This window comes from Xenopus laevis, chromosome 8L, assembly GCF_017654675.1.
Source record: "Xenopus laevis strain J_2021 chromosome 8L, Xenopus_laevis_v10.1, whole genome shotgun sequence".
In the NCBI taxonomy this organism is placed as follows: domain Eukaryota; kingdom Metazoa; phylum Chordata; class Amphibia; order Anura; family Pipidae; genus Xenopus; species Xenopus laevis.
Window position 1 is genome coordinate 100,859,206 of NC_054385.1, and position 23,769 is coordinate 100,882,974.

General features: G+C 38.1%; 1 protein-coding gene across 3 annotated transcripts in view; it reads right to left on the reverse strand.

The window, feature by feature from the left end:
* Window positions 1–23,769, reverse strand: part of slc25a21.L (solute carrier family 25 (mitochondrial oxoadipate carrier), member 21 L homeolog) — a 198,318-nt gene that overhangs the window by 76,610 nt on the left and 97,939 nt on the right. For all 3 annotated transcript variants that reach the window (XM_018229295.2, XM_018229294.2, NM_001097058.1), the window contains 1 exon segment: window positions 21,834–21,882. In XM_018229295.2, coding sequence (XP_018084784.1) covers window positions 21,834–21,882 — 49 coding nt within the window.

Genomic DNA, 23,769 nt, shown 5'->3' on the forward strand with positions numbered 1-23,769 from the left:
TTCCATTCAATTTCAATATGATGTCTTAATCTTCTAATACAGGTATGGGACATGTTATCCAGAATATTTGGGGTTTTACATATAACCGTTCTTTCCATAGTTCCATGGATCTCTACTAATCTACTAGAAAACCATATAAACATTAAATAAACTCAACAGGCTGGTTTTGCTTCCAACAAGGATTAATTATATCTTAGTTTCGATCAAGTACAAGTTACTGTTTTATTATTACAAAAAAAGAAAGGAAATAATTTTTATTATTTGGATACAATGGAGTCTATGGGAGATGGCCTCGAAGCTTCATTGGAGTCAATGGGCTTTTTTTCCTGGCACAAAAGATTTTTTTTTGTTTTTCTTTTAGTAAAAAAATTGCATTCTAATAATGAAATTTAATCTTTTTTTCTGGTGCATAAAAATACTTTTTTTTCCTGGCAAAACAAAATGCATGCAAAAAAAATACTAATACTGCCACTGGTGTTTTTCTTGTGTTTATTCCTGCACAAATGTTTTTTTTTTTTCACAAACCAAAACGCCGGGCAAAATTCTAGCACACATTTGAGAAAATACAAAACTGTTGCAAGTAAAAAAATATATACTCAGCCCTAAAAGCAATTTTTCATAGAGAGAAAAAGGCACACTGTCTGTGGAAGCCATCTGGCACGAATAATAAAACTCAATGAACCTCAATCTGGAAAGGACCGTTTCAATTAATATTTCTCGCTACAGACTCTAAGGATGATGGGAATTGTAGTTCAGAGACAGCTGGATGAATTTGACATCCCTGCTCCTAATAAATGGAGAACCTTGACTCATTCTTTAATCTATGAGTGCCCAGGGAGAAACATAAACTGTTGTGTTAAAGATGTTCCCTTGTAACTAGAGGAGGTTTTTATATGGCACAAGGGAGACAGCCAGCAGTCAGGTATGTTACACTGATAGACGATCAAATTACAAGCTATTCACATTCAACGCCGAGTTTCTGTTTGCTGGGGACAGACAGTCTATTTAGCAATCCTGTCTGCTGGAACATGTGATACAGGCTATAAATCACAATCAAATAACCACATGGGTATTTGCTTACAAGTTCTAATTAAAAAAAAAAAAGGATACTAGTGCCTACATGCACATGAAGTCGTATTCGTATTCAAATCAGCAACAGGAGGGTCTTCGTTTAACCCCAATGGGTCAGAATGTTCCCGCTGATAATTCACCATTAATACACAAGCCCCTGAGTTACTGACTCCACCTCCATATATGTAAATAACATTCTGCAAATCTCATCAGTTATATTTCCCTGCAGGATGCATTGCCGGAACCATTAAACATTATTATTACATCATTTCATTTGCAGTTTCACCACATACACTATGTACTATAACTTATTCTCAAGCCTTTTGTCTCATCGCACCAGTCAGGATAGGGAATTTATCTACACGTAGTGATCTTAAAATTTCGAAAGAATTGAAATCTAAAGGGCAACAGAGGCTAAAAGGAATAGGTGATCTAATGAAATGGCAAAAGTAACATATATCCATTGACAGTTTACAGAATATAGCCAAGAATCAGTGTTTTGTTTGTTGCTGTTGCTTTAAAGGGATTATCTATGCTTCCTGGAAGTTAGGTCTCAGATGGTTCTATAGGTATAGTTTTTCCGCCATAACCCATTGATAAGGGTTTTGTAGATCATTGCAGAAACAGAGGGTTAACCAGGGGATGATTATAGGTTTTTAGGTACTCTAATACTTTCTTTTGCCTCCAAGTGTGCATAGAGTAACCTCTGACCCCATGTAAATCAGAGTTCGCTGGGTTAATGAGCCGTATCGACCCCCAGAAGCCTACAAACAGCTTCCCCCTTTCTCCTGCTCCATAAGGTCTCCAGATGTAGTAAGCAGTCCTCCAGTATGATACCCATTCTACATGGGATATAGTCTGTTCCCCACCTGAGCTACAGCTAGCACCTTCCATTTCTACAATATAAGAGATTCAGAATATTATGTCTTTATCTTCTAATACAGGCGTGGGACCTGTTATCCTGAATGCTTGGGATCTGGGGTTTTCCTTATAACAGATATTTCATTAATTTGAATCTTTAAATCTACTAGAAAACCATATAAACATGAAATAAACCCAGTTGGTTGGTTTTGCTTGAAACAAAGAATAATTATATCTTAGTTTGGATCAAATAAAAACGACTGTTTCATTATTACAGAAAAAAGGGAATCATTTTAAAAAATGTGGATTATTTGGATGAAATGGAGTCTATAGGTGAGGCCTCGGAGCTTTTTGGATAACGGATTCCCGGATAATGGATCCCATATCTGTATATCATTTAGAGTCAAGTTGCTGCTTATTTATTAATGTATTGCAAAAATAATATTCACTAAAGCAACCCAGACAATTGTATTTAATGTATGGCTCGACAATAAAAAAAGAAAATAAAAAATAATTTCTGACAGTACTTTATATTAGAGTGAAACATCAATTTTACATCTGCTGATTATACATTTTCCCTCATTTTACACCACTCTTTTGTGGTCCCACCAAGGCTGTATTTATTTATATATATATATATATATATATATATATATATATATATATATATATATATATATATATATATATATATATATATATATAGGCACCCAAGGGCCCGAGCTTAGGACACAGGGACGGCCCTCTGGTGCCTTTATAACAAATACATTTTTTTTAAATAAAAAAAAAAATTCCTCAGACCACACTTGTGTGAAAATCCAGTGGCTAAACTAGAGGGTGAGGGGTTATGACATCATTCATTCATTGTGCATGTGTTGTCACATGCATGATATCACTTCCACAATGGCGGGGGGCTGAGGTCCGGTGCCTAGTGCAGCACCAGACCTATACACTGGGCCCCACCTATATATAACACATTTCCCTGATTTCACACCATTTTTTCTGGTCCCCTGAAAAATGTAAAATTGAGGTACTACTGTATATAAAAACCCTTCCACTTTACTTTCAGCCATAAAATGTCAGACACAAAAAAAACCCGTGAGCAGATGCATGGTGAAGCCTTTAATACTGGTGGGGGATTGCTCTCCTAGTAAAGTGTGGTTGATCCAGCAGGTATCGGGTCTTAACAGTAAAGGCAGAAGGAATTGCATGCAACTATGAAAGGGGAAAAAAAGATTGTCTTTTGTTTAGTAACTCCCTTCCAGGAATTGCTGCAGTTTACACATCACTTGCTATTTACATTTAGAAGTACAGTAAGAAAGGCATTGTGAACAATGGCAGTTGACACTTGTTAAATTCCTTTATAATTTCCAGAATCGGACTTTCCAAGACATTTACTGTAATTGTTGAGTCAGTGAACAGAGACACGATGGTGGCTAATGAATACTATTGTATGAAAAGAAACAATAGACTGCCCTCTACTGACAAGAGTCCTGCCGCCTCCCTGGCATTGCAGGTGTTGATGTCCCATATTGAAGTGATGGAGAGCTTTTGGGCATTTAGATGGGCATCACAGACAGTGAGAAAGAACTGGCACAAATGTAGTGAAGAGATATGAAAGGCTTCATATAGTATAAATACAATATATCACTATATTTAAAAAATTCTGAGTTTTGGAGTGTATAGTGGCCTATTTGTGTTCATGTACTAAAACAATGCAGTTACCCAGGGCAACCACGAAAAAAACTGCACTGATAGCAAATGCCTTGTTGTTGGGTTGCTGTAATGGCTCAGTGAGCATTTTTTTCTGTTCAAAGAAAACTACCTGTCGGAATATAAAATTATGTGTGTTTTCCTTATACTGCATTCTGTTTATTTTTTCGTTGACACTTTCTGCATTATGTAATATATATGGACTGTAGCAGCATTCACAGCTGAGATGATTTATATTGAATTTTAAAAACAGAGCGTGCTCAAAAAGAAGAGCTCCGACTCTCGCACTGTTAGGGTAAGGCCAGACGAGGAGATTCGGGGAGATTTTGTTGCCTGGCGACTTATCGCCACGTCTTTTGCGCGACTATCTCCCCGAACTGCCTCAGCGTTTTTTCCCCATAGGCTCGAATGAAAAGTCGCCTGTGCTAATGAGGCAACTTTGGGCGACTATTGAAAACGCATTGCCGCGTGTGCATTAGCGCAGGCGATTTTGCGCTGTAGCCTATGGGGAAAAGACGCTGAGGCAGTTTGGGGAGATAGTCGCGCATAGACATGGCGATAAGTCGCCAGGCGACAAAATCTCCCCGAATCTCCTCGTCTGGCCTTACCCTTAAACTGGTACTTCAGTCTGGTCAACCGCACACATCCGCATTATGGATCAGCAAAAGAATGAAATGGACAGACAGGCAAATAAAGAAAATAAAACACAAGGGATCAGTGGCAACATAACATTCTGTTTATGACTGCGTTTCAGCAATGAGGTCTATTTGCTTGTGAACGATGCTGGTGTTTGCATTTCCCAGCAGCAAGGTCTAGGGGTTTGAGTGAGTAGCTCAACCGTCTCCTTTTGAGCTGTAATTTCCAAGCTTGTGATGGGAGGGGGTAGCTGGGAAAGGGACATAGTTAATGTGGATTAAACAAGAAAAATCAACTGTCCTGACACCATTGTAGCGAATAAGAAATGATACAGAACGATAGTAACCTTTGAGATAATTTAGAAAGGAGTATGTTTTTGGACTGTCCCATAATCAGTACATTACTGTATGTTCTGTATTGCGTAGATTGCCCCCATGCCATTGAAAGTGATGAAAAGAGGTAGTTAGAAACTATAAGCCCCCTAGTGTTTGCCATTACTTCTTCTGAGACACAAGTCATTATTATTATATGCAGGACAGGGTGCAAAGTGCAATCTGTTATAGTTTTTGCAGTTTTGGGCCTTGTCCTCAGCCCCATGTCAGATTTCAAAATTTAAAAAAAAACTGTTTGGTCTTATGAAAAATGAATTTCAGTGCAGAAGTCTGCTGGAGCAGCGCTATTGACTGATGAGTTTTGAAAAAAACTTTAACAAAATCCCTTTAAGTGAAAGAAATTATTTTTCATATGGGTGGACCCAATGCCAGTGTCAAATATAAATGAAATAGTGATGTGCAGGCTGGCCCGAAACCTGCGGGGACCACAGGGTCAGGCAGGTTTGGACTGACTACCACAAAAAAATTTTGTGACGTGGACGGGTTCGATTGGAGCTCTCCCTTCCACTCTTTGCGACCTCCACCTCACACTGCCGGCTTCTGGCTCATCAATTTATAGACTTGCGCCTGTCCCGCCCCTTTTGTGATATCACCATGGGTCTATAAATAGAGGGGACAGAGGGGGCTGGGCTGGGTTCGGGTGGGAGGGGCAAGTGTGGGTTGGGGAAAACTTGACCTGCACATCACTAAAATGAACCTATAAAAATATTTTGTCTCAGAAACACAACACATATACAGTATATGCATTTAAAGGACCATGCTCTATAAGCAAACAATATTTTTACTGTCCGTAGGAAAGCATTCAAACACATGGTCCTCTGAGTGTAGCAAGTAGAACTATATATACCTGTATCATATGTTGGTACTTAATGGTATTGCTACTGTTTTTCTTTATTTTTAAAACCAATACTTCAGGCCTTGAGGCCTGCTCCTAAGAGGAACTGCTATGGAGACAAAGTACATCAGAGAAGTGTAGCTATGAAGCGAGTGCACACGTAAACACACACTGCAACTATTTTATTTTTCTGTATTAAGCAACATTGTATTTTAGCTTTGTCTACTGATTAAAGCTAATGTTTAGAAAAATCGTACTCCACGTAAAAGATTTTTTTTTAAATTCCATTGTGTAATTAATCCATATTTCTACCATGACCAGTGCAGGGAGCAGACATCTTACTCCCATGGGTCAGGGTTTTTTTTTTTTTTTTTATGGCATGTTGTTTACACTAATATTTCCTTTCCATTGTGTAATTGAGGCTGTTGGTTCTTAAATTGTCAGGATTTAAAGCTGCCATCGAAGTTGATTCCGTCAAATATATCAAGCCTTAAGAAAACTTCACCCACTCGACATGACGCACGGGGTCCAGGAGGCGGTGGTGATTAATTATCAGGCTAAATGAACTCCTTGCAATTTGGAAGCAATCTGTTTGATACATCATCCCCCTGTATTGGGCAAATACATCATTGTGCTGCAGAAAGGACATGAAAAGAAAGATCTGAGGTTTTCTTCCCAAACAGAGGGCGTCCGATCTTTCTTTTCATGTTCCTTGCAGAATGTTCATTAATAACAATATATTTGTTTAACTTAATTACAATGTGCTGTTGGCGTGTTTATTATCTTTACTGCCAATGCAGCACACATAAAAATACCGGACGGCGTGTGCTGTCAGAACTATATATCCACATAATGATTGCACTTCCAGCACCATATACACATAAACAAAGTTTTGTCAGTCATATATACACATGTTGTCAGCATTACATGGGGCTGTGTGAATTTACTGTAGCGATATGCGCTGCGCACTTGGGTTTGTCTCCACAAGGACTGTCAACAGGTTAAACTTTGCTTACACTGTCAGCACTGCCTATAAACACCACAATGCTTACACTACATCATTAAAAAGGGGGCACAAGGAAGAGATAAGATGTTATCATTCCCGTTTTCTTGTGAAAAAGCCTGATGTATAGCGGTATCTACCACAGGACCACCACAAACTAAGCTGGCCAGAAACACAATCAGTACTCTCATCACATATATCCTATTAAAATCATCATTATTAAACTGTTAACTGTTTTTAAAATCCTTAAATGGATGGTTCACATTTAAGTTAAAGAAAGGCTAATTCTAAGCAACGTTTCAATTTTCTTCATTATTCATTTTTCTTATCGTTTTCAAATTATTTGCCTTCTGACTCTTTCAAATGATGAAATTGGGGTCACTGACCCCATCTTAAAAAAATTCTCAGAAGAATGTATTGTTATTATTACTTTTTATTACTCATCTTTCTATTCAGGCCTCTCCTATTTATATTCCAGTCCCTTATTCAAATCAGTGCATGGTTGTTAAGGTCATTTGGACCCTAGCAACCAGATTGCTGAAATTACAAACTGGAGAGATGAGAAATAAAAAGCCAAAATAACTTAAAAACCACGAATAATAAAAAAATAAAATGAATTGTAAATTGTGTAGGAATACCATTCTCTACATAATACTAAAAGTTATTCAAAGAAACAACCCCCTTAACTGGTTACTATAATGGCCCAATGGCTTTAGTTTAGCGCTATAGCAAAGTTTGCCATTTTCATTTTAAAGTCTATTCACAGTTTTTTCGAATATCCACCACAAATGAAAAGCCGACCACAGGCAATCCAATAAGGGTAAGCTCACACCTGGAGATTCGGGGAGATTTAGTCGCTCGGCGACTAATCGCCTCTTCTTTGGGCGACTAATCCCCCGAACGGCTTCCCCCTGTCTTCTGCCTGCTAGAATGAGAAATCGCCAGCGGCATGGCACTGGCGGCAATTCGTTTTCCAAAGTCGCCTGAAGTTTCCTCGTGAGGCAACGTCGAAAACAAAGTGCCGCGAGTGCCATGCCGCAGGTGTTTTCTCATTCTAGCAGGCGGAAAACAGGGGGAAGCCATTCGGGGGATACGTCGCCCCAAAGAAGACGCGATTAGTTGCCGGGCGACTAAATCTCCCCGAATCTCCAGGTGTGACCTTACCCTAATGTGGAAAAGCAGATCACTTGAGATCTACTGCACTACACTGATCTAATTTGTCCATCAGACCAAAGAAGGAAGGAATGAGTCCCTTCCAATTCAGGGTTGGCCTGACAGCCTCGCAGACATGTAAATGGAAGAATGAGCACTCAGTAAGAAATTTGGCAGAAAATCATTGAACTAATTGTGGGTGAAAGAGAAATGTAAAAGATATTAAATTAAAACTGAAACTGCCCAGAAGTCAATGTGATAATGATAGGAAAGCTTGACATAATCCTGAGTTCTTTCTGTACAGAGACTTGAATTGAAATTCCACCACCCACTTGCCATCTTAGAGAACATTGCACGTTATAAGAATCGTTTGCATTCTCTTAGTTTACTTATAAATATCTGGTGCTATGTTTTGTCATGGGGCATTGAACTTCTTATTTGTACCTACCAACATGAGTTGGAAGCCATCTTTACTTCTCCACTGGTTAGATCATGAGGATTAGTACAAAATGTACTGCTGTTAGGAAGTGGTACATTTTTAGCTTAGATAGCACATAAATTATTGTCAAACTGCCTTAGCAAAAGGGTAGGGTCAGAACAAACCCCCTGTTTCACATCATATGGATATGGACCCATCCATTTTCTGGTGGACAGCTTTGATTTCTCCAGGATTTCTTCTCCAGAACTGTGTTCTAGAAATACTGGACACCATTATATATAATCACCACTAATCTATAGGACAACGCTATTTTATGGCAGAAAGCAGGTAACATCCATTTGAAAGTTGGTGGAACCATTGTTAAAGCATGGTTACTAAATTAAGGCTAGAAATAACAACCTGACAACCTTTCACCTAATTCAACAGCTCAACACTTCACATGTATTGAATCAATTATTTCTTATGCTGTATGTTCAAGGGCAAAATTATATGAAAGTGATGTCATACAAAAAAAGTATACTGAACCCATACGCAGACTGGGTGCCAAAGATATCCCATGAAGGGCCATATCCAGCCCAACATGCCTCCAACTGATCAGCCTAAACCAGACACGGCTGGACAGACCTTGATATTTAATAATACAGATATGAGTTCCATTATCTGGAAACCCGTTATCCATAAAGTATCAAATTATGGGAAGGGCATCTCCTATACACTCCATTTTATTCAAATATTTTCCATATTTAAAAATGATTACTTTTTTTCACTGTAATAATAAAACAGCACCTTGTGCTTGATTCCCAACTAAGATATAATTAATCCTTACTAGTAGCAAAACAATCCTTTTGTTTACATTTTTTTTTGTAGATGCCAGGTTTCTGGATAACAGGTCCCACAGGTGTGTATGGCTCCAATGGTATAAATGTTCCCCTACCATGTACACAGACACCTGTGATTAACATCACTAACCTGGTAAGGGATTGACATCCTTTCAAAAATACGTCTATTAGAAGAAGAAAAGCTGGGGGGATCACCCACTTGCACTCGGTCCGTCCTGCTGATTTGCTCTATTAAGGCACCCATGTAAACTGATATCAGTATGAATTAGCCCACCAATTTGGTGAATAACTTGGGCAAAGATTGACTCATTTGGTGACCTGCACATGGCACTTTGCACTGCAGTATTTATATCCTTGGCAACTTTGAACGGATTAAAGAAGAAAAGTATTTAATTTGCACTACAAACCTTACTGGATGGGGCCAATTCATTGGAGTGAAAATCAGATAGGACTTGATGAGTGATCCTGCATGCTTTCTACATGACTCTGTGAGATTTATTTTTCAAAGAAGAAAAAAACATGAATAGTTCCACTGTAATTTATGTCTTTCTAGAAGAATGGGAATTAAAATATATACAGTTCAAGGGCCCATGTAACACCATAGGCTAGGGCCAGATGAATGCGGATCTCGGCCTGTGTTTCTCTACAAGCTGAGAATCCACTCGCCTGCTGCACCTCTGCTCCGCATTGTTTCGGCGCGGGAGCAAGCAGACGATCAGGATTTCGGTGGCGAAACTCAACAGAACAAGGGGAACAGAGGATTCTCCAGAGAATCCACAGTCCTATCTAGGGTTGCCACCTGGCCGGTATTTTACCGGCCTGGCTGGTAAAAATGTAGCTTGATGCCAATGTTATTTATAGGGAAAAACCATAAAAATATGGAAAAGCCGGTATTTTTTTCCATAAAAGGTGGCAACCCTAGTCCTATCCATCGTCTGTCCCAAGCCATAGAGATGCATGAGAATTCAATTCTGATCCCTTCCAAGTCAAACTTTCAGTGTAAAAATATTATACAGTAGCTATGCATGGGGAATTATAAATTACATTTACTAAAACAAAAACATTCAATACAATGAAAGTTTGCCTTGCACAGAGAAAAAGCAGGGACAAAAGAATAAATGATTCTTGTCAGAGGTCAAAGGTACAAAAAATATTTGTCTTTCTTTATATACACACATTATTTCTGGTGAGAACTGGTAGGTTACACAGTGACCTGGTATTGGCTTTGAACTTGAACTGCAATCCTAATAAATGGCTAATAAAAAAATCTCTATTTTTTTGTCTTTTGGTGAATCAACATTTATTTATACAGGTATAGGACCTGTTATACAGAATGCTCGAGACCTGGGGTTTTCCGGATAAGGGATCTTTCTGTAATTTGGATCTCCATACCTTAAGTCTACTAGGAAATCATGCAAACATTAAATACACTCAATAGGCTGGTTAAGCATCCAATATGGATTCATTATGTCTTATTTTGGATCAAGTACAAGGTACGGTTTTATTATTACAGAGAAAAGTAAATCATTTATAAAAAGTTGGATTATTTGTATAAAATATGGGGTATGGCCTTTTCTCAATTCGGAGATTTCTGGATAACGGGTTTCCAGATAACGGATCCCATACCTGTATTGAGGAAATGAGTAAGTATAGGACCCCTTCTCAGGAAACCTGTTATCCAGAAAGCTCAGAATGACGTGAAGTTCATCTCCTATAGACTCCTATAGAATCAAATAAGTTAAATTTGTAAAAATGATTTTCCTTTTTCTGTAGTAATAAAACAGTATCTTGATAAATCACAATACATTGTAGCAAACAAAAACCCTATTTGGTTTATTTAATGTTTAAATGATTTCTTAGTAGACTTAAGGTGTGGTGATTCAAATTATAGAAAGATCCCTTTTACAGAAAACCCCAGTTCCCAAACATTCTGGAAAATACTGTAAGTCCCATACCAGTACTTTACCAGTAAGTACATGTAGGCTTTTGAGGTTGCAATTGGGTACACTCCAGCTGAATCTATGTTTGATCTCCACCATTTATTTATACTATTTTTTCCTTTTTCCTATAATAACATAATTGTGCCCAGTATTCAAATTGTCGTTAGTTGTGCAATGTATACAGTATATAAGTTAGAGTGGCCTAACTAAGCAATTTCAATGCGCATAAAAGACAAAGCAAGGCTTTTAGGACGCACCAAGGAAAAAAATAACAGTAAAAACTGCAGCTGCCCATAGCAGCCAGTCAGCAGTTATGTTCAATCTATCACCAGTTAGAATATAAAGCAGAGATCTGATAGGTTGCCATGAACAAGTGCACTGGTGCAATTTAGCATCTAACTTAAATTATGCAAAGACACATAAATGCATAAATTAGGGATGAATCTGTAGCACACAAATATTTAAAATTAATAATGTAGGTTGATGTACTGTACATGTTATTGAGAGTCAATGTAAACTAACTTTGTATGTACAGAATAACAAAGTGAAGTCCTGCAAACATTACAGCAAAATGAGTAGTTGTGTAGGAAATGTATTCCAATGATATCCTGTATAACACTTGTGTTTTGATTTGTATCCTATACAACATGTGTGTGAAACAATTATGTTAGTTTATAAAATGCTGTTGCCCAAAGCTACAATCCTGTACCTTATTTGAATGTATGTAAGATTTTTTTATCGCATTTTAGATATTCCCAGTGCAGCCTCTGAAACAGAAGCTTTTCAATGCACCCAAATAATGTCGGATAATAGGACATTCTTTAATGGGTAATCTAACACTTTATTATTGGAAGAAACAACAATCCACTGATCAATTTATATATGCTTCAAGGTAAATGTTAATAGGAGGAAAAAAAGGAAATATGCAATACGGCACCTAAATTGACCACTTGTAGGGCAATATTTTCAGGCTGATGATTTTAAGATCCCTTGCAAAGTTTATAATTTAAATAATCTAAACAAGCTATAGTGTGGATGAAATGGGTATAAATGTGTCCTTATCAATAAATTATGGTCAGTACACAAACTGCATGATCTCATAATATTCAGCATTATCTAATTATTTTGTAATCAGCAATGATATATGGCATTTTTTTCTGTGCGTCTGAAACCACATTTAAATGTGTTTATTTACAATGGCTTTCCTAATAAAGGGGAACCAAACAAGGAGTGCAGGTTTTACAAAGGCTCCTTTACATACATAAGGGAAATACAACTTCTTACTAAACTTTATTGGTCAGTTTAAGCGACAAGAGGGTTGATCGTCATTATTTTAATTTTCTTTGTATCTGTCCTATTAGAGTTATTGCATAATGATTCTATTTCTGCTCTTTCCCCCATTACCTCTATGAATGTGCTTCTAGCTCAGTTTGTAGTCTTGTGTAAATTGCAGTCTCTTCCAGGCCAATTGACTTTGCTCTAACTAATTACCGGCCATTGTCCTCCTTTCCAAAGGAAAAGCCAGAAGGAGGCACAACCTAGCATCACAATTATGGTGATATGATGCTATTAGGTGGGGTGATATGTAAGAGGCAGTATAAGGAAGTATTCACAGACTTCTAATACACAGCCTATATAGAGAGACAGTATCATATTCATTCAGCGCAGTTGTTCCTCTACAGTAAGCACAAATCTGCAGAGAAATATAGTTTCTCTTTAAATCATGGCGTTTTTAGAGGTAGGAATATAAGTGGGGCAACCGGTTAAATTTAAAATATTGGGACTTCAAGCTAATGATTATCAATTCCCTGGCTCTACTGAAAGCAGAAGATGGTGAGTTACAGGCTGCATATGGAAAAGTGTGCAATAAATAACAAGCTCGATGTGAAAGAATCCTAAAGTATTAAATATGGCATATTGGTTTTATGTTTTCTGAATGGTATTTGTTTTGTGCAGGATCTAAACATGTGCTGTGGTTTGGATATTTGAATATAGAGATAGCAACAACATATGTCCTCTGCTCCTTCCCTAATCTCTATATCCTCTCCACTTCCTCCTTTTATGTGCTCTCTCCTCCTCCAATCTCCAAAACATCTCAACCCCTTGCATTTGCCTCCAATCTCTCCACCTTCATCCTTAAGCTGGCCATAGACGCAAAGATCCGATCGTACGAATCAACGTACGATCGGACTTTCCCATCTCCCGACCCTCCACTAACCATTCAGATCAAAGTCTTTACCATTCCGATCAAATAAGAACAGATCACCCAATGTTCTGCCCCTGACAGCAATCGTACGATACTTATGTCTGACAACACTAGTGACAGTCTCCCACTGAAAATCGTACGATCGGCAATACACGCAGAGATATTATCGGCAGGCGACAGAAATTTTCTAACCTGTCCGATCGACCAAACGACCGATCTCCGACGGACGAAAAATGTCAGGACTCTCCACACATGGTCCGAAAATCGTACGAATCCACGTTCGTATGATCGGATCTTTGCGTCTATGGCCAGCTTTAAGGTGGCCATAGGCTCAAAGATCCGCTCGTTTGGCGACATTGCCAAACGAGCGGATCTTTCCCCGATATGCCATTAACAGCATGGCTATATCTGGGGTAATTCGAACGTTTGGCCGTATGGCCGAACGATCGAATTACGATGCGCCAAGGGGCTCCGACGGGCCGGTCGGGTAAAAATCAAACCTTCCCGATCGATATCGTGGCCAGATATTGATCGGGAAGACCCGTCGGAAGCCCCCATACACGGGTAGATAAGCTGTCAAATCGGTCCAAACGACCGATATCGGCAGCTTTATCTGCCCGTGTATGGCCACCTTTAGTCCTTCTTGATCTATGTGCCCTATATGCCTCCCTACACCTTTATAAAAATGTGATAGAGTGCAAAAAAGACTTGTGTCCTTTGCGAAAGTGTTCTCTGATGAGCCTTAGGCACCCCAATTGACACTGGTAAGAAGAGAATTGACTTCTGCTATTCATCCATGGCATAGGCCTATGGTCCTGTCACATAAGTAACAGAATTCATTGTGGGCTTGGAAGAGGCTGTTTACTCACACAAACCAAACAGGAAAAAAAGAAAGCTCTGCACAAACTAAAAACCTAATGTGCCTGGGGAACTTCACTCAGCAGTCCCTATGTTTATTTTCCATATTCTAATATGGCTGGAGGCCTATCTATGTGATGCCCTAGTTAAATACATTGCTGGGGATATTTAGGAGCCCTAAATAATGCTTAAAGAATACTTAATTGGCAATTGTCATGATCTTGCCTCACTCCTCAGTCGACATAATTTGGGAAAAATTCATCCAGATTTGCTGACTTTAGATTTTTATTATGTTCATAACTTGAAAAACATCATTGGCAAATATAAGTATTTTCACATTAAGCTCACAAACAATCTTACAAAAGTTCTCAGTGATAATATAGTTTTGACAACTACTGTGAAGTCCTTGTTATCCATAAAGTTACTAATATCTGCTCATTTGTAACAAAACATGGAGTTGTGAATATATTTTAAACTGACCTTTTGTCCAACCCAATATTATATATGAATTTATGACTTGATTCCCGCCTGCATCGCTGAGAACTAAGGTAAAGGTTCTCTGATTCTGTCTTTTATAGTATAGAATCAAGTAAACATACACTTTTAAGAAGTACATCCTCTATTTTTGGATTTTAAGGAGGTTATTTTTCAAAGGTCGAGTTGTGTTTTTCCTAAAAAAAACAAAAATTTAGTTTTTGAGGGTACTTTCAGTAAAAACTCAAATGACCTGTCGAGGTCATGTAGAAGTCATTGGCAGAAGTCCCTTTAGCCATTGGAAGATATTTTTTGCCTCCATGATTTTCATGTTTTTTACGGTGGTTTTCACTCAAAAACTCGATTAATTCTAGGTATTTTAGTTTTTTTCGCCTAATTTTTTCCCTGAATCAAGAAAAACTACAACTAGGTTTTTGATAAATCAGCCCTTGACAGTAGATGTGTAGTTGGCCTAAAAAGGCACCAAAAATGAATGTAAGAACTCATGTAGAAATTAGTATAGTGATGTATAGTTTCAGGAAAGTTAAAGAGTCCTTAAATGTTTTTAGGCCACATTTTCCCATGCGAACCTCCATTCACACTTATGTGGGAACCCAGAAGAAAGGATAATAAAACTGTCTCTAGGAATGACTAATAATGTATGAGCGAAACAAAATATTCATAATACTTATACTGATATGGAAAATTCTGAACTACTGTAATGTCACCTGGAGACGGATATCCTTGTGTACCCCCAGGCTATTCTCTCACTCTATTTTACATTCTTTGGAAAAATCCACAACACAAATAAATGATCACAAGTAAATAAATGGTAGAGAGTACATATAGATCATAGTGAATACTATTTCTATTTATACACTGACTTTACAGCTACACCCTATTGACAAATGGAATCTATTTTTATTATACTATAGTATGTTGATCAGCGTTTTTTACATAGTGTGGCACCAAGTAATTCAAATATTGCTTACTCAGTAATTTCGCCTTTCTGTTCCATTGCAAAAAAACATATTCAACTGAACTTTCTCTCATATAACTAATTCATCACCATTTCAAGTGGTCTGTCCTTGGGAAAAGGAGAATAAGACACTGCATTTTTGTTGTGAGTAATGAGTAATTCCAGAGACTTCGATTGTGAGTCAGAACTAGTAACTTATGTTTTATTTGTTTCTGTTAATCCTATCAAAAATAGACTTTTTCTGGTTTATAAAACCACAAAGAAAGTGTAGATATCTATTATACACAATTCTGAACAGGCACATTGTAATCGCATTGAATGAAAACACATTAGCATTGTTGGATAATACATTTATGAGAAAGTCAAGAGGGGGTCAGGAGTATGAGGGATAAGGAGGAGGTAGGATGGGATTGGGAAGGAGAATGATGAAAAGCTGGGTTGGATTGATTGGGAGAAAAAAGTGGTGAAAATGTGGGTAGAATCAGAAGGAATTCTGGAGCATGTGGCTGGGATTGGGGGAAAATGGTAGGATTAGGGAGCTGGTAGATGGATTTGTAGAAGTATCCAGAGGGGTATTCATTGGAGGATCTCTAATGGTATTTTTTGTTCCCCTCTAAGGGCAAGGGCACACCTGGCAATTCAGGGAGATTTAATCGCCTGGCGACTAATTACCTCGTCTTTGCGGCGACTAATCTCCCTGAACGCCTTCCCTCTGTCTTGCGCCGGCTATAATGAAAAGTCGCCTGCAGCATGGCACACGCGGCGCTTCGTATTCCATGCCGCAGGCGACTTTTCATTATAGCCGGCACAAGACAGAGGGAAGGCGATCGGGGAGATTAATCGCTGCAAAGACGAGGCGATTAGTCGCCAGGCGACTAAATCTCTCTGAATCACCAGGTGTGCCCTTTAATGGTTAGCTTGCACACTGAAAATGCGTATCCCATCTTTGCTCTCAAAAACGATCTGCCATCTTTCCCTAAAGGTGCTGGAATTGCACATATGAAATGTCAATGCATTATGATGCCGAATGACAAGGAGAAATTAAGCAGGAGATGACTTTCCTTCAGTTGAAAACCACCAGGCTGATACTGGAGGAGAAATACTCTCCTGATACTAGAGGGAGATACTATTACTGTGTTGCACCATCTGAGAATCTGACTTAATCTGTCACTCAGACCATTGGCTCATTGAGTGATCACTGGCCTTAAAGGGGGCCTGTCACTCAAACATGAAAATCTGTATAATAAAAGTCCTTTTAAAATTAATCATGAAACCCAAATACTTTTTCAAAATATTTAATGATAAACTCTTTTAAAACACTCAGCTGTCTGCAATTCCTAGATGTCACTGCACTCCTTACATTCCCCCTCCGTCTCCAACATTTAATTTTGTAGCCAATGTATAGGCATGGGCATCAGGTGCCCCATTTTGGTGCATAAACAAGATTGTGGCCTGATCTAAAGCTTGCCTTAAATAAACTGCTGCCTGTTTGATGTGATTGTGATTTACTAAAGACTAAGACTAAAAGGAAGAACATTTAAATCATTTATATAGTGCAAGTAATCTTTATTTTGCTTGACTCACTTTATAAAACAGGATTTGGAATTTCTTTTTTAGGGTGACAGGTCTCCTTTAAAATATAAATGGTACATATTCAGTGCACTCATTTCAAATGATTTCAATTGTCCATAAACATCCTATGCCTCCATTCTGGGCATAACCTGTATAATTAAAATACACAGTCCTCCAATGTATAACAGTATTCCAAGTCAAATGGTTACAGTCCAATAAGCTCATCTGATGGCTTATGATAGAACACGAGCACTTGGACTGAATTATCTTATAGACATATTAAAACTTTTTTGCAAGACCTGGTATGGGTTTAAGTATACAGACAAATAAAAAGTCCTTAAATAGGCCTTATATCCTTAATTTGTTTCCCAAGACAGTTTGCTTTACAGGAACATCAGGAATAGCAGTCATGCAGGATAAAGTACTTACACAGGGAGACAGAAAAGAATAAAACTTTAATCTAAAAAGGTCTTAAAGGTCTGAAAATTAAACTGGTTTGCAAATATTAAAATCAACGTTGCCATACATTTTTGTACTATGAGCCATTCATCATTTGTAACTTCTCAGTAATACGACCCCTTACATAAATACATAATTCTGTGACAGTTACATAAACAATTTATGCCCATATAATGCTAAAATATTTTCTTGCTGGGTAGCCTAATGTAGATACAAAACCTCCAAGGACACTGCTCACAAGTCGAACAGAGCTGATAGACATGCAGAATTCTGAGGGTCTGGCAGCACAGAACCAGATTGGCGCAGAATTTAGGAATGTTACATAAAATGTAAGAATTGTAACTAGTACAGGACACACCATGGGCCACTTCAAGCAACACATTCTGTATTTTATGTGCTCTACAATCCCTAATAATCATACGTAGCAGATGGATTGCAACTGCTGGCCCACTACCCTCACTAAACTTTCTCAGAAGGTTACTTGAGCCCTCTACTTGGGACATGGTCTTCCACAACTACCCGACAAGTGGTCAGTCACTAGGAAAGGGAACGTGGTACCTGCGATTTGTTAATTTTTCATCCTCTCCTTTTCCATTAATATCAGGATAAGTTGTGGATTTGCAGTTGGAGCTGAATTTAAACGCTTAATATATTCACCCTGTCATTGCAAAGAGACCATGAAGTGTTGCCAGGTCAGGAATATATCAAATGAATGTCAATAAGATGACTTTAAGTTGATCCTTACAAGTGAATAAGAATCAGTATAATAATTACAGCTGGGTGCCAGGTTTGCTTTGGATTAAACAGAGTATACTGCATGTGGCATGGCACGCTAAAATGCCACACCAAGCAATGTCACTCAAGGTCACTTTTGGCACTGCCATATTTGCAAAAGAGTGTCTTTAAACTTAAATGTGTAGAGGAGAACAAGTTGCTCCAGAATTAAATGTATAGTAACTCACCATACAGTGAAAGTGGTTCGGGTGCACCAGCCCCAGACCCCCAGCTTTAGGGAGCAGTACAGCAGAAGATAAGGAAGCAGAGCTGTCCGGCACTCAAACGGATCCACAGGACCAGAGATATTCAGTTAAAAGATATTTTTATTAGTAGAAAAATTAAAAATATATTTGCATCTCCATCCACCCTACGCGTTTCGCACATTTTGGGAGTGCTTAGACATGACGGAGCCCATGACTAAGCACCCCAAAAGGTGCGAAACGCGTAGGGTGGATGGAGATGCAAATATATTTTTAATTTTTCTACTAATAAAAATATCTTTTGACTGAATATCTCTGGTCCTGTAGATCCGTTTGAGTGCCAGACAGCTCTGCTTCCTTATCTTGTGTCTTTAAACATATCCCTGTTTATATCATATAGAAAAAAAACATCAGGCCACCAATTTAGACCTGAGGAAAAGCAAAAATGGATCTTCACGGTAAAGGGTAGTGAGGCTGTGGAATGCCCTGTCGGGTGATATTGTGGTGGCAGATTCTATTAATATCAATACTTCTATTAATAGGTCTATATAGCTGTGTGCATATATGTACACTTGGGTTCATTTGGAGAGGTTGAACGTGATAGACTTTGGTCTTTTTTTTAACCAAAATTGACTATTTAACTATGTTAAAGCCTTGTTTAGTTTTGCTTGATCCTTGCTTTTATGTATTTTTGCCACTATTCTGAAACCTTTGCCTGGATTCTGGATTTTACTATCTCTTGCCAGCCCCAGCCTCTCACCTTCTCTCTATCACTATGGCTGTCTCAAAAGTTTGGGGTTATGGAGAGAGGTTGGATGTCAATAGGTACCACTGAAAAAAAACCCAGGTTCCAAAGCCTTACCCAAGAGCTACACCATTGTTATATCTATAAGGGAAGGAGACCCTACAGACAAGGGTACCTGCAGAGAAAGTAAGCCTGGTTAGAACCAATGACCCCCTATCCCTCCACCAGAATTTACATGGATCACTGGTGCATCGGTGAATGTAGGGGTGCAGGGGTCCGTGGGGTGTAGGTGGCAGGGGGTGCAGAGCATTCTAAGTTATGTCCCTGAGCCAGATGATGAGCAAGCTATCTCACCATGTGGCACAAATTTCATATATATATAGGCTTAAGAAATGAGATGAATAATAACATACCTTCTCACTGTAAAGTGATGTCTTGTTTACAAAAAAATAACTGTTGAATTTGATCATATTCTCTGATCTAATTTTGTTACCAAGGGAAGTTAAAGAGTTTGTTTTTGGCGAAATGAAGGGGAATAAACATCAAAATGTTGTGGCTTGCCAAAAATGTTATCAAAAGCATTAAAATAGCACAAAAGCAACCAGATTTTAGTGACCCTGACCTATTTTGGTGTATTTTACATTCGGACGGATATTGCAATTTTCTTTAATGTGGATGTTACATAAACAGGCAAATCTAAAACTGTCAAAACCCATCTAAATAGACTTCAGTCTCATTTCAATGGTTTATAAATAGAGCTTTAATTGGTGGATGTAATAAAATCTTTAAAGTAAAGTTATTTGCAGCACAAATTTTTTTTGTTTGAGCAAACACTTTTCCCGTATTCGTATTTTACTCTTTCAGTGCTGGGTCACATTGTGCATTGTCTGACAGATAAAATTGAAACCCAGAAAGGCATGGTGCCGGCACACTGGATACACATTTTTTTGTCAGCACTACAGATTCTTTGTTTGTTTCCACTTAAAGGAAGATCACTTCTGACAATCATTTTCCTAAGATTAGGTGGTTGTCTATAAACCAAGAGAGGTAGTTCCGGGAATATTTGTTTTAGTCAGGTATCTGTATGGAGCATTGGTTGCAGGTCTCTGGCTATTTTTCTAATAATGTTCAGTTGTGGGTTGTAGGTAACTACAACAGGGTAAGTGAACTTTGGAGAAGCCGCACACCACACACTCCCAAAGGTTCTTATCCTGGTGCCCAGTGATAGAGGAATCGGCCGCCTCACAACAAGGGTAAGAAGAATTTCACCGGCACACAGGAGTTGCAGTAGCAGGGCAAGCCCTTGCAATTTTATTATGCAGTAGTGCAACGTTTCGGGTCACGCCCCTTTGTCAAGCATCATTCTTGACAAAGGGGCGTGACCCCGAAACGTTGCACTACTGCATAATAAAATTGCAAGGGCTTGCCCTGCTACTGCAACTCCTGTGTGCCGGTGAAATTCTTCTTAACTACAACAGGGTACCAGACTAAAGCAAATATTCCCGGAACTACATCTCTTGTTTTATAGACAACCACCTAATTTGAGGAAAATGATTGTCAGAAGTGCACTTCCTAAAACAACTAAAGCAGGTACATTTCCCTGCAACAGCAACAGATGTGGAACCTGCAAATACATCTTGTGCAAAGATCAACTTGCTTAACCGAATACACAAAAAGTTTACACCATTCTGGAGCACTATTCATGTGCTTCATCCAATATGGTATACATGATTACATGTACTAGGTGCTCTACAGGAGGCATATACATTGGTGAAACAGGACAAAAATTGTGCACAAGGATGAACCATCACAGACATAAAATCAACACCAAATCATGTGATACACCAGTGGGGCAACACTGCTGCATCAAAATCCCAGTCTTCAGGACATGCAGGTCTTAATTCTAAAAGGAAACTTTAAAACTGAACGGGAAAGGAAGATTTATGAATTCAAATGTATGGAGTTTATTTAACACATTATGTTAAATAATCAATTGTATTATCTCTACAATTGATCTCTATCTATCTGAAACTTCCTAATTTATTGCCCATGAATACCTTTCACTGATCTAACAGAATATATGCTGTGCCTTTCTAGCTTTCATTTGTATTTTGCCTGACGAAGGGGCCTTGGTACTCAGAAAGCTTGCAATGTATTTTTATCGTTAGCCAATATAGGTATCACTTCTACAATACATTTTGTATTTGTTTGTTTTTTTATTTGTTATTTTTCAAATATTTAAAAAATTAAGCAAATAAATTTTTTTTCCAATCTACAATCTGCAAATTAGGGTTCGGATTCGGTTTTCGCATTCAGCCGAATCTTTCACAAAGGATTCGGGATTCAGCCTAATCCTAAAATAGTGGATTTGGTGCATCCCTAATAATGAACAATTTCATTATAGTGATATCTACATGTTAGTAACAAGCCACAAATACTGTTTCTTATTTGACACAGCTGAATATTTGTTTCCTCTGTTAGCAAGTAATACATCTCATACCTTTGCATGAACTCTCACCTGGAATAGCACTTCAATGGAATCTGTCAGGATGGAGCTAAGAGCTGTGCTCACAGGGACTGGTATATTATATTGGGGGACATGCTCTGACACCAACTCACCCGCCAGCCCATGGGTTGGGCTCAGAGCCAACAATAACACAACATGCTCCAGCAGAAACCTACCGAGTTTTCACCACATCCAGAGGGTGCATCAGGCAAATTTCTACCAGACCTGTCAGAGTGAAGAGAGGAATAAATGTATTAGTAAAGTATTCACCAGCACTGGGACATTACAACACTGAGGCCTAATACATCCCAGTGGACTCTGGTCTTGTTGGGTATTCAATAATTCTGGTATTTACACTGTACCTGTCACCATGAAAAATGATGACGTTAACTTACTAACATAAACGTAATTGTGCCCCAACCTTGTAACCCATAGCAACCATTCAATACTAAAGCAGTTAGAGGTCTGATAGGCTGTTACGGGTCACTGCACTAGTTCAATAGTTTGTAAATACATTAAACAAATATACTCTATGGTCCCCAGCACAAAAACAAACTCAAATGTATGCATTTTCTAAAGCAAAGGGCACCATGCCTGCTGCATATTCTAAAGAAACAATGTAACCTCACAATCATTTTAAATGAGAACTCCACTCCACTGTACTTTTCCATAAGGAAACAAAATGTAATGAAATACTTTGTCATTTTAAGCAGCTTTCCAAGATACATTATTGTTTATGTAATTGCTTTTGAAAGCAGTATCAAACTGGCTGGTTATATTCTCTGCATTACTGGACCTTCTCTAATGCTTAAAAAGATGTGTTCTACTACTGTGACTGGTAGTCCATCAGGATTGCCTTTATGATATAAAATAAAAATGTTTCTCCCAGAGGACTGATTCTTTTGGGTTTACTTGTATCCATCGCTACAATCCCTTGCCTATTTGGAGTTTGGAGGAATTGTTCAGATAATGATACTATCAAACAGCACAAGAACTATCTGCGAGGCTTTAAAAACCTGGGTATAATAACAGAGGCATTAAGGAAAGCTGGAAAAGGGCCTCCAAAACACATAGGTCAATAAGAGTCAATAAAGATTTAGAAACTATTAGATTTATCACAATTTATTGGAACCAATGTGACCCTATACAAATGTCCTACAAAAACATTGGCATATTTTAGGAACAGATTCCAAACTAAAGTAATGTGTATGGCCTTATCCACAAATAACTCAGAGACGTGATCTGAGATAGAAATATATGCTAGTTCGAAGTCATTACAGTACAATAAAATCACAAATTAAGAACCAACCTGTGGGAACATTCCCATGCGATTTATGCAGCATATGTCCATATATCAATAATGCCTTAACCAAGATAATATGTTAAAGTATGCTGGGTTAAGGTATGCTGCCAAAAAAAACCCAATAAAGTTAAATTAAAGAGGAACTCCACCTAACAACTTTTTTAATTGAACATTTTCTGTGGTTTGAAACTTATGTGTGAATGTAATGTAATGTGTGAAAGCAGTGTCTGTTGGCTGTTTACATTTTCTGTATTTCTAGTTTTCACTACTAAAACAATGTAGCCGAAGCATGCTGATTAAAGGCGTTGTTCCCCTTTAAATTAACTTTTAGAATAATGTAGAGAGTAATGGTCCGAGACACTTTGCAATTGTTTTTCATTTTTTATTTTTTGTGTTTTTTTTAGTTAAATAACTTTTTATTCAGCAGCTCTCCAATTTGCAATTTCAGCAATCTGGTTGCTAGGGTCCAAATTACCCTAGTAACCATATACTGAATTGACTAAGAGTCTTGAATATGAATAGAAGAGGGTCTGAATAAAAAGTAGCAATAACAATAAATGTGTTGCCTTACAAAGTATTTGTTTTTTAGATGGGGTCCGTGACCCCCATTTGAAAGCTGGAGTCAGAAGAAGAATGCAAATAATTCAAAAACTATAAAAAAAAAACGAAGACGAACAGAAAAGTTGCTTACAATTGGTCACTATATAACATACTAAAAGTTATCTTAAAGGTGAACCACCCCTTTAATGCACCTGGAGAAAAACTCATTCTGGTTACATTGTTCTAAGAGAAAGACCCAGAGAACAGTA